Source organism: Myodes glareolus, chromosome 23, assembly GCF_982192425.1.
Source record: "Myodes glareolus chromosome 23, mMyoGla1.1, whole genome shotgun sequence".
NCBI lineage: Eukaryota > Metazoa > Chordata > Mammalia > Rodentia > Cricetidae > Myodes > Myodes glareolus.
The window spans coordinates 2,928,296-2,944,717 of record NC_142048.1 but is presented as its reverse complement, the minus strand read 5'-3'; the positions used below and the strand labels follow the sequence as shown (position 1 = coordinate 2,944,717).

Here is a 16,422-nt window from a genome sequence, read left to right as displayed (position 1 = left end):
GTCTTCCTGCTAAGGAAAACTGTGCATGTTGCAGAGTCCCTGGGGCGTCTGGAAAACACCCACCTGTGGGTACTGGCTGCTTCTGGGGAGGGGATTAGGCCCCAACTGCATCACAGAACCACTGTGTGTTTACCCTAGAACCATTTCCCCAAATTGTCCTGTGGATGGTTAGAAAGGATTGTGACAGGAGATCTGGGGTGAAGAAGGTGGGAAATGGCCCTGTGTTCTGTGTGACAGTTTCTAGGAGGAGACAAAAGAAAGTAGAAGAAGCAGAGATAATAGTAGCTGGAACCTCCCTTGAGCATGAGCTCCTGGGTTCTGTGTCTTTAGTCCTACACAAAGCACAGCATGAATCCATTTCCCTAAAGGAAAGGTCTGTGTGCATTTGCTCTTTATCAGTGAAAAAAATTCACTATTTCATGTGCATGATATGTGTGTGGTTGCAGGGCATATACATACCGTAGAGGGTGATTGTCAGGTATTGTTTTCTCCTGCATTTTTATACCAGATGACAATTTTATAAAGCTGATTTTTGGAGTCAAGCTTTTGGTTTTAGGGTAAAAATGTGTATTTTTTTTCTTTGTCAGATAATATATATATACAGACATAGAAGAAACAAATGTCTCTAAGGATCAAAAGAGAGGTGTAGAACTTGAATCAAACTTGAGATCACTGAATTCTGAATCTGTATTAGGAACATGGCAGTTGTGCCAGAAGGACCCACAGCAGTACTCAGATCAACCCTGTAGACCAGGCTGGCCTCGAACTCAGAGATCTGCCTGCCTCTGCCTCCCAAGTGCTATGATTAAGGGTGTGCGCCACCATACCCAGCTTTTTAATTTCTTTATTTAGAGTCAGGTCTCACTTTGCTGCACAGCCTGGACTAGACTTCCTGGTCCCAAATGGCCCTCCTGTTTCAGCCTTCAAGGAGCTGAGATCTGGCACCTGGCTCACCATAAATTATTTCTTGTTTTGTGTCCTAGGGATGAAGCCAGGGTCTCACAAAGTCAGTACTCTACCACCACATCTATCTAGCTGGCAACCATTCCATTCCCCACCCCCAGCGTGGGTGGTCAAGAGTATGTTGTCCCATGCATGTTCCTGTTACTGGGACAGGCTCATAATCCCATTTGTGTAGTAAACTGCTGTGGCTTTCTGGGTTCTCCTGAGAACTGCCATGGCTGACATGGTGACTTCGAACTCTGGAGCTATACTTATTAAGCATCTTTACTTAAGAACCGGCTTCTGTTTTTGATCATTAGGCCCAGACAGCTGCAGCCCTTGGGGTTGAGACCCTCCAAAAACAAAACAAACAAAAACCACTCAGGTAAAACACGTAAGAAAACTAGACATTGTCACTGTTTTAAAGTGTGATATCTGGTGGCATTAATATATTCACAGTATTGTGTATTTCTTCCCAATTCCAGAACATTTTTAAAATTTTATTTTTTATTTTTTTATATGTATGTGCCCACAGGTCCTGTATGGGTGGGTGTTCAAGGTCAGAAAAGGGTAGCTCCCTGGAGCTGGAGTTAGCAGACATTGTGAGCTGTCTATTAGTCATTTGCATGGCTGCAAAAAATGTCTACTCAAGTGTTCTCTCGGTTTTTGAATTGATTTGTCATTATGTTCTTCCTTGATGTAGGGGGAGGGGCTGCTGTGAACCTGGACAGTCTAAGCAAGCTACCTTGACTGTTCACAGCCATAAGAAATTTTCCTGTCTGTAAGATGTTCTGGACATCAGGCCCTCAGCAGGAGATTTTGTCTGTTTCACCATTGGTATTTTGTTTGTTTTTTTGAGACAAGGTTTCTCTGTGTAGCCCTGGCTATCCTGGAACTCTCTTTGTAGATCAGACCAGGCTCTTTCCTAAATCACAGAGATTCGCCTGCCTCTGCCTCCCAAGTGCTAGGATCAAAGGTGTGTGCCACACTACCCAGTGCTATTAATTAGTTTTTGGTTAGATGTGTGAGAACCTATTGTCAACTCCAAGGATAGGAAGTTTGACTTGTGGTTTAAGATTCTATTGGCTTAGTTAGGTCTTTGATCCATTTTGAGTTGTTTCTGGCTTTTGCTTTTTTTGAGGGAGGGTAATTTTTGAGACAGGGTTTCTCTGTGTAGCCCTGGCAGCCCTCTAACTCACTCTGTAGACCAGGCTGGATTTGAACTCACAGCTTTTCTCCTTTTTCAGACTTCCCAGTGCTGGGATTACCTATGTGGTAATCCACTATGCCTGGCTTGGTATTTTGAGATGTCTTGGTCTGCTGTTGAGGCTGTTTGTGGAGAATTGGGATGCAGAAGTGTATGGCCTTCTGGCTTCTGTGTGCTTTCAGTTGTTACCTTCCTTCTTGGCATGAAGACTCTGGCTTAGTTTATAGGAGGGGAGTGAGATGAAGCAAGCTTGCCTCTAGTTCTTTTTCTGGTTTGTTTAGGGAGTGTGTATCCATTCTAGTACCTCTTTTGTGCTGAGCGTTGTGCCTGTACTGGGCTCTGGTGACACAGAGGTATCTCCTGTCCTTGGGAGGTGTGTGGGAGTATATAAACAAGTGAGCAGACAGATAGAAACTGCAGGTACCCGCTGAGATCTGATGGAAGATGTCCTATGGGCAGGAGCAGGTGTGCAGAGCTGGCTTTTCCATTTGGGGTGCTGGGGTATGAGAGATGGAATGGTGGAGGCCACAGAGACTACAGACTTTTTAGCCAAGGCTAGGGTGGCTGCATTTTCCTCAGCATGATCTCACTGAGAATATACTCTTGTTGTTGTTTGTTTTGTTTTGAGACAGGATTTCTCAGTATAGCCTTGGCTGTTCTGGAACTTGCTCTGTAGACCAGGCTGACCTTGAACTCAGAGATCCCAGAGATCCAGCTGCTTCAGGAGTTCTGGGACTACAGGTGTGTGCCACCACCTTCCGGCTGAAGATACAGTTCTTTGATTCCTGCCTCTGTGACAGCTCCTGTGAAGCTCAGCTCTGTGGGCAGGAGGTGGCTGCAGGTGTTTGGGGGAGTTGGCTGCCCACAGGCTGCAAAGACGTGAGGGAGGATTCTGACCTAATTTTTCTTTGTCATGGACTGTAGAACTGTGGCTTCAAATCTCCCATCCCCACCCTGGGCCTCCAGTAGGGGGAGCTGCACTCAGCAATACCACTGTGGCAGAGGGTACCTCTGTGAAAGGGATATGGGACACAAGTTTTTTGTTTTTTTTTTACTATATGGGACACATCTTGGTTCCTCACTTTTTGCTCAGTGTGTCTTTTTTAAAAAAAGTCTTTAAAGGTTCAGAAGAAACGTTCCCAAAATTTATTTATTTTATGAGCATTTTTATGTATTTCTGTGTGAGGGTGTTGGTTTCCCTGAAACTGGAGTTACAGACAGATGTGAGCTGCCATGTGGGTGCTGGGAATTTTTTTTTTTTTAACCAGGGCCCTCTGGAAGAGCAGTCAGTGCTCTTGACCACTGAGCCATCTCTACACACATGCACACACACACATACACACGCACACGAAGGCTTTCTGTGAAAATCATCTGTCTTAGGCAACAACATGGATGAAGGATCAGGCTGGGTTAGTCCTATAGGAGTGTTGGCCTGCCTGTAAGGGTTATGGGCTCCATTTCATGGTGCTAGCAGTCTCTTGCTGAAGTGATAACTGTGGCCTTGGGTCACACTACACAGCACTGAGTTTTCCTTCACATTGCTTTGCTGAGCAGCAGCACATCCCTCTCACTGGGCTGCAGGCGATCAGCACTGGACACAGCTTGAGATCTGGTGCCCATGTGGGACTACTCCTAGCCTGGCCACAGACAGACATGCTAGGGTGACTGAGGACTCTTGAGATGTCACGTGTTTATGTACATACTAATAAGTATCTGGAGTGTATACAGTGCATGTTTGTGCCTGTTGAGCAAGGCTGGTTTATGTGCCGCTAACTAGGCTTTCAAGAGCTGAGGATGTAGAAGTATCTGGTGTTCCTGTCTGTCCTTTGTTTATTGTTTGCTGTCTGTCCTGTGAAGTCTGATGCTCTTTAGACAGGCATCTTCCTGTTACTTTTGGTACCTAGATGTAGTGAGTACTTGGTCAGGTTCTGGGAGTCTTCAAGTCATCATTGGAGGCTGACAGGTAGCTGTGGAAGCTCACCCAGCCTACCCCACGGGACAGAAGCACCTGTGGATCATATGTCTTGTTTTTATTATTATTATTATTATTTATTTATTTATTTTTTAAAGAGTCTGTCCCCTAGTGACTGTTGTCCTCACACACTGACCAAGGTGCTCACTAGATTTAGAGTGGAGTGCTGTTACTCGACTGGGTAGGTCTAAGTTCTGAGGAGGGCACCAGGGCTGACAGTACCCAGTGTAGACTTTGAGTCCTCAGTGACTTCCTTCTGGGACCTCTGTCTTTCCCTCCGGACCTTTCTGTGAGTGGAAGCCAGCATGGTTCCTCATCCTCTTGGTGTGGGTCCGCCCCCCCCCCCCCCCATACCTAATAACCATCTTAGGGTTTCACTGGTATACATGATTCCTTCTGAGTTTTAGATGCAATGGAGACCTGTCCTGATCCTGTAGCTTCATCTTGCCACAGGGCCTCCGTGGGCCATAGGCCTCCACGCCCTTGGCTGTAGTACGTTCAGGTTTTACTGTCTCCCCAGATCCTCACAGTCTTCCCTAAAGCCCTTGGCTGGGCTCTGCACTGGAACTAGGTTAAAGTTTCATCCTTTGCTGCAGTTGAATTTGCAGCACGTCACTTCCTTGTCTGAGGGGCCTCTGCCCTTTAGAGTTCTACGTGTGTGTGAGGTTATTAGGACAGGCTGAGGCCAACCCTGTCTACTCTTTTCAGAGACTTAATTAACCCTTGGGTCCTGGGTTTGGTTTGAACTTGCTGGTTGCATGTCTTTTCTGAACCCTCTGCACACTCTGGGGTGTGATTGGGAAAGCAGGCTGTTAACCACTCTGTTAGGGAATCCTGGAGCTGCACTGCTGTTTCTTTTCTCTGGGAGAAACACTAGCCTAGGTGGCCTGAAGGCTGTGGCTCATCATGGTGCACAGTTTTATTTGGACACAGCCATACTCACTGGAGTATGTATAGTCAGGACCTCAGGACAGAGTCCTCTCACAGACACCAGAGATGCTGGACTGCTTCTCCTCAGTCCAGAATAGCTCTCCATGAAACTTACTTCCAAGTACTCAGCACAGTGCCAGCAGTGCTACCAGTGCTCATGCTCATTCCCTCCTTGAATCCCATAGCCCACCATGACACAAGCTCAGGTCTCCCCAAGGCAAGAGTTAGATTCTCTGTGACATAGGTGTGGGACTTAGCTGTTGTAGCTCATTTGTCCTATTAAATGGGTCCCCATGTTTTCTGTCGTTTGAATGGAGTTCTGAAAGGTGGTGTCTTTGACTTCTTTTGCCCATAGGCCTATATTTATAGGCACATTTGAAATGTACCTGATTTCACATTGTAAGTGACTTACACTTTGTATTTCACAATTTCACATTGTAAGAGGAACACTGCAACTGTCGGTATGCCTCAGACCCTCAATGGAGTTGAAATACTTTATGTTTGCATGTCCCAGTAGAACATGTCCAGCTTGATGTGTGCTCACTCCCTAGAACCTGTAGGGCTGATTTGGGGTATGCTTTCTGTGGGACTCTGCCTAGAGCAGTACAGACTGCAGATCTAGCATCCTCCCATTCTCTAGGTTACTCCTACCTACCTCACCTGGCTAAATCTTAGTTTTGCTCTTGTAAACTGGGGGATGGTCATCACATTCAACTGTACAGGTGGTTGGTGGAGCTGACCTGAGGATGCTACTGGTTAAGGGCTCACTGGGTGTTAGGAAGAAAACCCTGACTTCATGTTAACACCAAAGGAAACACTGAGTGGATGAGACCCAAGGATTCTGTCAGCCCCAATCCCAGAGAGAATCCCATATATGCTCATTCATTTAGTGCCAGTGGGCAGTGTGTGTGCTTCTGTGTATGTCTGTGTGTGTGTGTGTGTGTGTGTGTGTGTGTGTGTGTGTGTGTCTGTGTGTCTGTGTGTCTGTGTGTCTGTGTTTTCCCCTTGCCAAGCTAGTGACTCACCAAGGACACTGTCTCTTGCAGAGACAAAGTACATTCTGAGTTGCTGTTGGCTACCTTCTTATAAACCACCTTTATGTGAAATCCTTAGTCACTCTTTGGTGCTGGAGTCTCCCCTGGTCTCTTGTCAGTGGCCTCTTCACTGATAACTGCACAGGGGAGCCTTTGTTTCATCATAGTGGCTGCTCCACCTTCCTGGCGTCATGTGTATACAGTAGGGTAAGGCATTGCCTGGTTGTGAAGACATGCAGTACAACTGTGGTTTATGTGTCATTTTTTACCATGCAACAGAGGTTTCTACTGCAGGTCAGTATTGGGGGAAGGAGAGAGTGGGGAATTGACCACTATGCCCACCTAGAATTTGGTACCTATCACCTTATTGAGGAAACACCCCTGTCCTCAGCTTGTGAGGCTCTGGGTGTTTGGCATCTGATGAGCCCTGGCATAAGTGAGGTATTTGGGTAAGGCCATTTGGCAAGGGCCAGTGTGACCCTCCTGTTGCAAGTCACAGGGATCCTGCAGGAGAGGTTCTGGTCTCATCATTTCCTCCTTGGGGCTTTGAAGGCCTAGGACAAGCTGTTGGGCTTTCATGATTTCATTTGACTTACTCATTATGGTGTACATGAGGCATGGGCCACAGTATGCATGTATAATTTGAGAGGAGTGGTGACTTGGGGCTCAGGGGCATTTGTTGCTCTTCCAGAAGATCTGAATTCTGTCCCCACACCCATGTGGTGGCTTACAACCATTCATAGCTCTAGACCTTTATCTGACTTCTCAGGCTGGCACAATGCACATACAAACAAACAGTCAAAACACTCATGTAGATAAAATACTTATTTTTTTTAAAGTCCCTGTCATAATGGTTCATGCCTTTAATCTCAGCATTTTGTGAGCATAGGAAGATTTATTTCTGAATTCAAGGCCAAGCTGGGCTACATGGTTAGAGGCCTTGTCTCAAAAAAAAAAAAAAGTGTGTATAATTATTGTGAACTTTTTGCACTGGTGAGATGGCTCGGTTGTTAAGAGTATTGAGAGGATCTATGTCAGTACCCAGTACTCACGTGGCAGCTCATCTGTACCTAAGAATCATTCTCTCTTCTGGCCTCTGAACTTCTAGGGCACTTTACTCACATGTTCACAGAGACACACCTATGCATGTAATTAGTATAAGGAATAAATCAGTCTCTCTCTCCCTGGCTGTCCTGGAACTTGCTTGTAGACCAGGCTGGCCTCAAACTCAGAGATCCCCTGCCTCTGCCTCCCAAGTGCTGGGATCAAAGGTGTGCACCATCACTGCCCAGGTGTAATATATCTTAAAACATTGAAAACAAACCAAAAAACAAAAACTCAAACTACAGTGTGGCTGCTCTTGGAAGTCCAGTGTTGCAGGAGCGCATCTCAGGGTAAGGATGCTCTGAGCCGCTCTCCAGAACTTCCCAGTGTCCAGGGAGCAGCTGCAGTTTTCATCTGAGTAGTTGCTTTTGAGTCTTTCTTATCCTCTGTAGATAAAGCTGTTTGGGTTTTTGAGACAGGATCTTACTATATAGGCCTGGTAGCCATGGAACTCACCCTGTAGTTCAGGCTGGTCTCATGCTCAAAACAGTTCTCCTGCCTCAGTTCTTTTGAGATTGGGATGAGAGACTACTGGTAAGCATTTTAAAACTCTGTATATGTACTATTACTTAGTAGCTTGAATTTTGCTCCTTCATCCCGTTTTCAGTATCCTACTCCATGTCTTTCCCATATCTTGGTGAGGCGGGGTGGGGAAACCAAGCCTCCACTCTGTCCTCTGCTGTGGATCACTTTTTTTGTCTCTGTGTTGAATTGGCTCCTTTTTACTTGGCCTCACATAGACCTGACAGGATTTAAAGGTTGAGACTCGGGCTTTTGGGTCTGAATTCCTTCCTGAAGAGTCCCAGCCACTCTCATTTGGATGTGTGGCAGGAAGTGACTTGGGCCCACCTAGGCAGGTCCAAGTGTCTGTTCTGCTTTGGAGGAGAGAGAACTACCTGTTGCAACTTAGCTGTCTTCTCCCTTACCTTCCCCACCACATGCTTGGGGCATGGCTGTCTAGTGGCTATGCCATGTGGTCAGAGTGGACAAGGCTCCTAAACCCCAGTTGCTGATAGGGGTGATCTGGCCTCCAGCATGGGTCACAACTCTCTGGAGAGTGCTAGCTTCAGGCCAGGAGGAACTCGCCAGCAGAGCTTCTTTGCCTTATGATTGGACTCTGTGTGTCCTTGTCCTTGTTGTTGTTTGATATGTGCAGCTGCTGTATAAGGCCTGCTTTTTTCCACATAGGAAGTGATGTCCCTCAGAGTCCTGGGATAGAAGCTACCCTAAAGGAGGGTTCCACTTCATCAAACTGTAGTCTTAATTTTTCCTTCCCCATTTCCATTGCTTGAGTAGAACCAAATAAACAAGAGTAGTCAGTCCCCTTCCCTCATTGGTACTTAGCAAAACTTTAGATCGCACCACCAGCTAGTTCTCCTCCTCCTCTCTCCTCCCTCCCCCCTCCTCCCTCCCTCCTTCTTCTTCCTTTCTTCTTCTTTCTTCTTTCTTCTTTGAGACAGGTTTTCTCTATAGCTTTGGAGCCTGTCCTGGAACTAGCTCTTGTAGCCAGGCTGGCCTCAAACGCCAGCCAGTTGGTTCTTTTGAGCAAGGCAGACTCTGTTCTGTGTCATCATTCTTTCCTGCTGGAATCCTGTCCCCTCCCCCATAGTCCATCTGGAACATTTTCATCAAGACTGAGTTCTAATGCACTCTTTCCCACCTGGCCTCTGCCTCTTTGCTCACCCTAACTACCCAGACCTGTCACCTGACACCCTTGGCCATTTCAGTCTTTGCCCAGCTGTGCATTCCTGTGCATGGAGTAATCCTCAGCCCCTAGGATAGCAGCTCCCCTGGTAGAGGCCCAGGGCTGCCGTTGAGGGAAGGAGAGGGAAGTGTTTATTTCTCTCCACTTCCTTCTCTCCCTTCTTTGCTCCCTCCCTCCCTCCATCTCTCCTCCCTTGGGGCTAAGGTTCTCCAGGTTCCAGGCATCAGCTGTCAGTTTTGTCCATGTTCCACCCACTTACTGCAGCCCTCCATTCATGTCTCGGTTTCACATTCTGGAGTATTGCTAACTGAGGTTGAACCTCCACAATCAGGACAGCAGAGTCTAACTTGTTGGGTCTTGGCATGATGCTCAGTTTCAGCTTGGAGAAACTTTTCATTCTTTTACACAATACCCAGAATTTGCACCTGCTGCCTGGTCCCAAGCCCTTCTTGATTTGCATGGTGTGTTAAGTGTGACAGTTAGATTGTTACTTGTGTCTGTGGATTAGATTAGCAGGGGATGGTCACTGGCCCACCATCCTTAGCCTGTGTTGGGTATCTTTGCTCTAGAGGACTTCTTAGAGGTCCTGGGCCCTGCTGCTGCATTTGACCTTTGGCACTTGACTTAGAGCTGGCTTCTTGCCCAAGGTCCTCCCTTCAGTTGTGTTGTAGCATTTTTACTGAAAGGAAGCTGCCTCCAGATAGCAGTTAACCCCACCTACCCACTAACCTTAGGCTCCACTGGTGGTTGCTAGGATTGCTGCATGTGCAGGTATGAGACCCAGTCCTGGGTGTTGGGAGAGAGCAGGGAGACTCTTGCTCTCAGTGTTCTAGTCCTCTCCTTGGTAACTGGATGGCCCTTGTGACCTTTGTATCTCTACCCTTAAAATGACCATCATTTCCTGTACTGCTGACATGCAGTCAGTGGCTGATGAGACCCATTCCCCTCAACAGGCCTGGGGTAGTTACTCTGGGGCAGCATTCTTTCCCCCCCTCTAGGAATTTCAAAACACACCCTCGTTTACCCCTTTCTCTGCCTCTTAGAATGCTTCCTAAGAGAGGTTAGTTTGTTCCTGCCCACTTTGTGCCTGCAGCACTGGTCCCAAGGAGATCTTGGTTCTGTTGACCTTGGGGGTAGGGCTCTTCTTACCACAGAATATCATGGTAGGCTGGATTGGTCACTCCTCAAGGATACAGCTTTGGAGGCTCAGCCCCTAGTGGAGAGGGCACACCCTGCTTGGGAACTCTGTGTGGTGCTGGCCCCTCCAGCTCTGCTTGTCTTTCTGGAGGTGGGTAGCAGATCCCAGGCATCTCCTCTCCTGCCAGTCTTGAGGTCGGTTCAAGGTGAACTCCTCTATCTCCATTTGATTGTGTGTGGGGTGTCCTAGAAACATAGAGAACAGTTTCCTCAACTCCTGTTAGACCCTTGCTTTTCCTCAGCCATTTATTTATTTGCTTATTTGTTTATGTGTTTATTTGTGAGTTTTCGATGCAGGGTTTCTCTGTAGCTTTAGAGAACTTGCTCTTAGACCAGGCTGACCTCAAACTCACAGAGACCCAATTGCCTCTTTCTTCTGAGTGCTGGGATTAAAGTTGCTTCACCACTGCCTGGCTCCTTAGTGCTTTTTTAGCAACAAGGAAGTGAGGCAGTGGTGTGGAGAAGGTGGACTTCAGATAGGGTGTCTAGTGTATTCAGATGAACTAAGAGATTCTGAGTCTAAGGCCTGAGGCTGCCCTAGGAAAACCCTGCCTGCCTGCAACAGAGTTGTGGTTGTGGAGTATGAGGGCAGAGCCAGGCATAGAGCTTCATTCTTGTTCGTCTTTTGAAACAGGATTTCTCTGTGTAGCTCTGACGGTCTTGGAACTTACTCTGTAGACCAGGCTGGCCTGCCTCTGCTCCCCGAGTGTGAGGATTAAAGGTGTGCACCACCACTGCCCTTTGAACTTTACTCTTGAGAGTCGTAATGTTCCCCAGTTTCCACATGCTTTTCTTGTCAGAGGTCCTGGGCTCCCATCTTTCCCTGTCCCAGGCCTGGGTGTGTTTGTATCCTGTCTGAGGATACTGCCAATCTGCCTCCTCTCCTCACTTGTTCTAGAACTCAGCACCTCTACTTCAGGCAGCTCCGACACCCCAGGGCAGTTACTTGTTGACTTTCACAGGGAAACCAGACAGATTGTAGCAGGTTTGACAGGGTTTATTGTGCTGGAGGAACAGCGGGGCTAGAGGTGCTGATGGGGTGGAAGCGGGGGATGTGACAGGAGAGTGGGGGCAGATGATTGCAATCCACTCTGGACTGAGTCATGTTAGGGTTAAAGCATCAGCCTTGTCTAGGTGGTGCTGAAGAGGAGCTCCTGGGTCCTCAGTCTTCTGAGATGGGGCAGGGAACCTTCTGGGTCTGGGAAGAGGACGACTGGATGGGGGAGGGGGATATGGCACTCTGGTTTGACACAAGGAGCACATCCTTGATATAATGCCACCAGTCTCCCAGAACCTGGAAAGGGCTTCCAGAACTGACTTTGTCCAGGACAGGTCTTCTCTATCATATTTGCCTGTGGGGGAACTGAGGCATCTGGAAGGAGGTACCCTGCCATCAAGGATGTAAAATCAGAGGGTTTTCCCATCAAGCCTCCTGGAGGTGTGAGCTGAGGTTCTCTGCAAGGCTATACTCTGGGTGCCAGATGCCCATGACAAACCATTCCTCGAATCCTGCCAAAGCTCAGCCAGATTTTTTTTTTCCTGTGCTTAGTGAAATCTGGGTTCTCTCTGACTTTACCCAGTCTGGTGTCCTGTAGTGTTAAGACCTGGGTTCTGAGCGGGCCCCTTTAAGAGCGCCTTGTCCCAGACCCTGCTGTGGAATGCCCGCAAGCTGTCCTCCTGTCCCTGCTAGGGTTAACAACACTTCACTTCAGCTGTGTTGTCTGGAACCGGTTCAGACTGGTTTTCTAGAAAGTGCTTTGTCTCTCTGACTGAATCCTAGGAAGGGTCATGTGGAGCCCAGTGATGTCATGGGATCAAAAACTGACTCAGCGGTTTTGTTTTTTTTGTTTTCCTTTTTCTTTAAATCAAGATATGTGTGTACCTCAGGGCCATGGTGGTGGCATGTTGGGATGGATCAGTCTATATTCTGCTCAGTGTATCTCTGCCTAACAAAGAGCTTAATGTGACTCACTTCTGGCTCCCTGGAGGGGAGCTGCAGAGGGGAGCTCAGGGGCAACAGCACACAGCAATACAGGTGCCAGGCCCCTGGGTTGGTTTTCAGGCCCACAATTGGCACCCTTCTTCCACAGAAGGACCCTGCCCAGTAACAGCTGTTACTGCTTTCCTCCCATTTGGACTCCTTGTCTTCTCAGAAATTGCCACACCCCAGAGGCCTGTGGACCTTCTGCTCAGCCATCCTGAGGGTGTGAAGAAAGTCTAGGAGGGGCTTGTGTGGTCCTGTTCGTGTCCCTTCTCCAACCAGCCTCCTCTGTGAGGAAAACAAAGCCACTCTCTAGACTTTAAGAAGGGTCTGCTTCTCCGTGCCTGGTTCAGATGTTGTGTCCTTTCTTTCACATACAGAATGAGTGAAGAAGCATGTCGAACCCGCAGTCAGAAGCGAGCCCTTGACCCTGACCTAACGGAGGATGATGTGGAGAGCAAGAAAATGAAAATGGAGAGAGCACCATCAGAGCTGACTGTGGACGGAGACACCAGGGTGATGCCTGAGCCAGGTGTAGGCCCGGCCCAGGGGTTGCTGAGGACAACAGAGACCACAGCCACAGGATCAGGCGAAGGGCTGGTAGGAGATGGGCCTGTGGACATGCGCACCTCACACAGGTGAGTGAGGAGAGTCAGTGGACTGGGCTGGAGCCTAGCAGAGGCTAGGTGCAGGGGCAGGGTGTCCTTGAGTCCTAGGCTGGGACGCTCTCAGTGGCAAGTCCTTGAGTCTCCTAAGGAGGAAGTCTCCTGCTGTCAGTGGGCCTGCCATTTCTGGGGTTATAGGAGTACTGGGACATTTCTTTGGTGTGAGTGCCCAGGGAGGCCAGGCTCTGCCATCTGCTCTGTGGGTTTCTCCTGATCATCACTAATTACTTCAAGGGAACTTTGTAGGTGCTCAGACTTTGTGAGTATGAAGGAAGTCAGACTCAACCTCCTACCATGTCTTCACTCAGAAACCTTTCTTCCCAACACCTGCATTACCCTTTCTTCAGAACACTCTAGGATGGAGCATTTACCTCAGATTACACTGAGGGCACAGCTGGCCCACTGGGATTCTGTACCTTGAAGATCCCAGCCTGCCTCAACATTTACCCACTGAGGGCCAGCACTGGTAGGGTGCAGGAAGCTGGTTCTCCACATATTCCCTGTAGTGCACAGGGATTTCAGTCTGTCAGCAATGTGAGTATTGGGACCCTGAGGGCTTCCAGATTGACTGGTGCTTCTCAGAATCCTGACAACTTGGGAGTTAGTGGGGAAAGTCCAGCCTCAAAGTCACTTTGTGACTTTGCCAATAGGAAGGCTTTTCTCATCTGGGCAAATGTGGCAGGATATGCCTCTCATTCTAGGAATTGCAGACAGGAAGATAAGGAGTCCAGGCAAGGTTGTTCTCAGTTGCATATGGAGTTGGAGGCCAGCCTGGGGTGCACAGAATCCTGTCTTGCCCACGGTCTTCTTACTCCCTGGAAAACTTGTCTCTCTTTTTGACTGCTTTCTGCTGAGCCTCTTCTAAACCTAAGGGTTTATTTTAAAATAAGTCAAAGTGATAGACATGGGCTCCTTTTCTCCTTCTGACTTTTTGGGTCCACAGCCTCTGGCGAGACTTCTGATGGATGAGTTCCCACAGCCGAGGGCGGGGGGAGTAGCTTCTTTGGGGTACACCAGATCTGTTCCATACTTTGTCCACTGTAGAACAGTGGTCTCTGTGGGGCTGGCTGGTGAAATCCAAAGTTGAATGTTAAGGTGTGAAAGAAAGAGCCCCTCTTCTGTTGCTGAACTCAGGGCTATGCTAGGCCTCTGAACCTGGGGCCCTCCCTGGGCTGTTGATTTCTAAACTGTCCCCTGAAGCTTCTTAGGATGCTTTCTTATGACACTTGAGGATGCAGGAGCATAGTCACCCAGATACCCTGGGGTGAGAGTAGCCTAGAGAGTAGAGACCCCCAGGCTCGAGCTGATACCGGTGTAAGAGTGGAGAAGAAACCCAACCCTGCAGGTCAGTGGACAGAGTAGGGACCAGGTCACATGTTCCAGCTCTCCCTGGACAGAACATCCCAGCCACATTTCCTGGTGAAATAGTCACGCTGCCTTGCAGGTTTATGAAGTGACAGGAAATGTGTTCTCAGTGGCAACCTCTGCAGTATGGGGACAGACTGAAGGGAACAGCCCTGGTTTCTGAGTTTGATCTTCTTTGGGATGTCTGGCCAGGGTCACCTTTAGTGACTTCCTACAGCACTGTATGTATTATGTTAGTGTCAGGCAGGACTTGAGTTCTGTGTAGACTCATGTAGTGAGTGCACTCACCCACAGTAGTGAGGATGAGGTATTCTTGCTTTGGCCACACCATCCATGTATGTAGAGAATGATTTGTCAGATGCTGACAGGCTTTACAGGCTTAGTGTCCATTCCCTGTGCAGCTGGAAACGTACTTTAAGTTGAACATGTCTAGACCAGCGTGGCTGTTAATTTCCATACAGTGCCCGCTCAGCCTGGTAAACTGACACACTTTTCCGAGGTCGATAAGACAAGCTAGTTTCCAAAATTCAAATCATCCAAGTAAAGATGCATAGGCAGAAGAATGTGTTGTCACAGCTTTCCAGATTCTGCCGTCAGGTGAGCCAGAGACTATCTAGAGGCGTCCAGGTGGCACCTCAGCTGTGAACTGTGCCAAAAGAAGTGAGTTTTTATTTTTTTTAAAATTATTTTTATTTTTTTCTTTTGGGTCTTACTGGTAGACCTGACTGACCTGGAACTATGGATGTAGACGAGGCTAGCCTTGAACTCTAAGAGATCCATCTTCCTGCCTTTGCCTCCCATTGTTGGTTTAAGATGTGTGCCAAACATGCCTGTGTCCTTTAAGGTGTTTTTTGTGTGTTTGCTTGTTTGTTTTGGTTTTTTTTTTAACTTGTGGGGGTGTGTGTGGGAATCGGGGAATCTGTGTGCGCGTGGAGGCTAGATGTCAGCTGCAGGTATCACTCAGGAGCTGTCTGCCTCACTTTTTGAAACCCTGTCTTTCACTGACCCAAGACTTGACAGTTTGGTCAGGCTGGAAAGTGAGCCCCAGAGACCCATCTGTCTCCATGTCCCCAGTCCTGAAATTACAGGTGCCACCAAGTCCTGCTATTTATGTGGGTACTTGGGTGGAGCCATCTCCCCAGTGCCTGCTCTGTAGATTTGAAAAGCGTGTGCTGCCAGGTCCTTGGTCCATACCAGAACATGAATATGGGTAGTACTCTGTGGGTAGTGCTCATTGCCCTCCAAGGAAGGATATGTCGTCCCAGAGGTAGGACAGCTTAGCTTCCAGAAGATTAGCTTTGTTTGTATGTCTGTTCTCTGTCTCCTGGCTTTCATTCCACGCTGTGAGATTCATGCGCACTGCTTCATAGCACAGACAGTGCCCTCTGTCCTTACGGGTTCCATACTAATGACTAGCCAATCACAGAAATAATGAGAGGGCTGGGGAGGGTGTGGCCTAGTAGTAATACGTTTCTCACTGCTATGACAGAATGCCTGAAGCTGCTGAAGGAGAGGAAAGCTTAGTGGTTGATGGTTCGAGGCTATAACCCGTTGTGGCAGGGAGGGATGTGTTGGAGGGAAGCTGCTAGTTAGTTCCTTGCCACTTAGCCCTGAAATAATCACATGGAAACCATATTATTTAAATCAACTGCTTGGCTCATTAGCTCTAGCTTCTTACTGGCTAACTCTTATATATTAATCTAACCCATCTTCATTAATCTGTGTATCGCCACATGGCAGTGGCTTACTGACAAAGTTTCAGCATGTCCGACTCTGGTGGAGGCTCCATGACTTCTTACTCCACCCTACTTCATCCCGGCCTAGCTTTCCTGGCCTAGTTCTGTTCTTCCCTGCCATAGGCTCAAAGCAGTTCTTTATTCATTAACCAATAAAAGCAACACATAGACAGAAGGACCTCCCACACCACAGATGGAAGCAGGAGCTTGCGGCAGCTGGTCAATAACAGTGTTTCTGTGATCAGAGAGCAGAAACTGTTGAATACTGCTGGTATTCAAATCATGTCTTCCTTTTTATGCAGAATTGGACTGCATTCATTCACAGTGACCTAGAGGTGTGTCTTTTAGGTGATTGTAAATTGCATATAACCATTGCAGGTAGAGCACAGAGCCATGAGTTCAGTGCCCAGCACCAAAAAGAAAAGGGTGTAGGATTTGTGCTTATGCTAAACATGTAAGGACTTTCTGTTTGCCTAAGCACTGTGACATGCCTGCTTACAGCATTCACAGTAAGTCAGCTATTTTGAATGATGTACAACATAACGTGTTGTATTCTGGGCAAACATTAATGCCATGTTACACCA

The 16,422-nt window shown here is 47.9% G+C and overlaps 1 protein-coding gene across 6 annotated transcripts in view; it reads left to right on the top strand.

The window, feature by feature from the left end:
- Window positions 1-16,422, top strand: part of Gatad2a (GATA zinc finger domain containing 2A) — a 90,345-nt gene that overhangs the window by 49,287 nt on the left and 24,636 nt on the right. For 5 of the 6 annotated variants that reach the window (XM_087900732.1, XM_087900733.1, XM_087900729.1 and 2 more), the window contains one exon: window positions 12,453-12,710. In XM_087900732.1, the coding sequence (XP_087756858.1) occupies window positions 12,454-12,710 (257 nt within the window). In that variant the 5' untranslated portion in view covers window position 12,453. Of the gene's footprint in view, window positions 1-2,869; window positions 2,891-12,452; window positions 12,711-16,422 lie in introns of those variants that run through there. The other variant, XM_087900731.1, reaches the window with a different exon arrangement.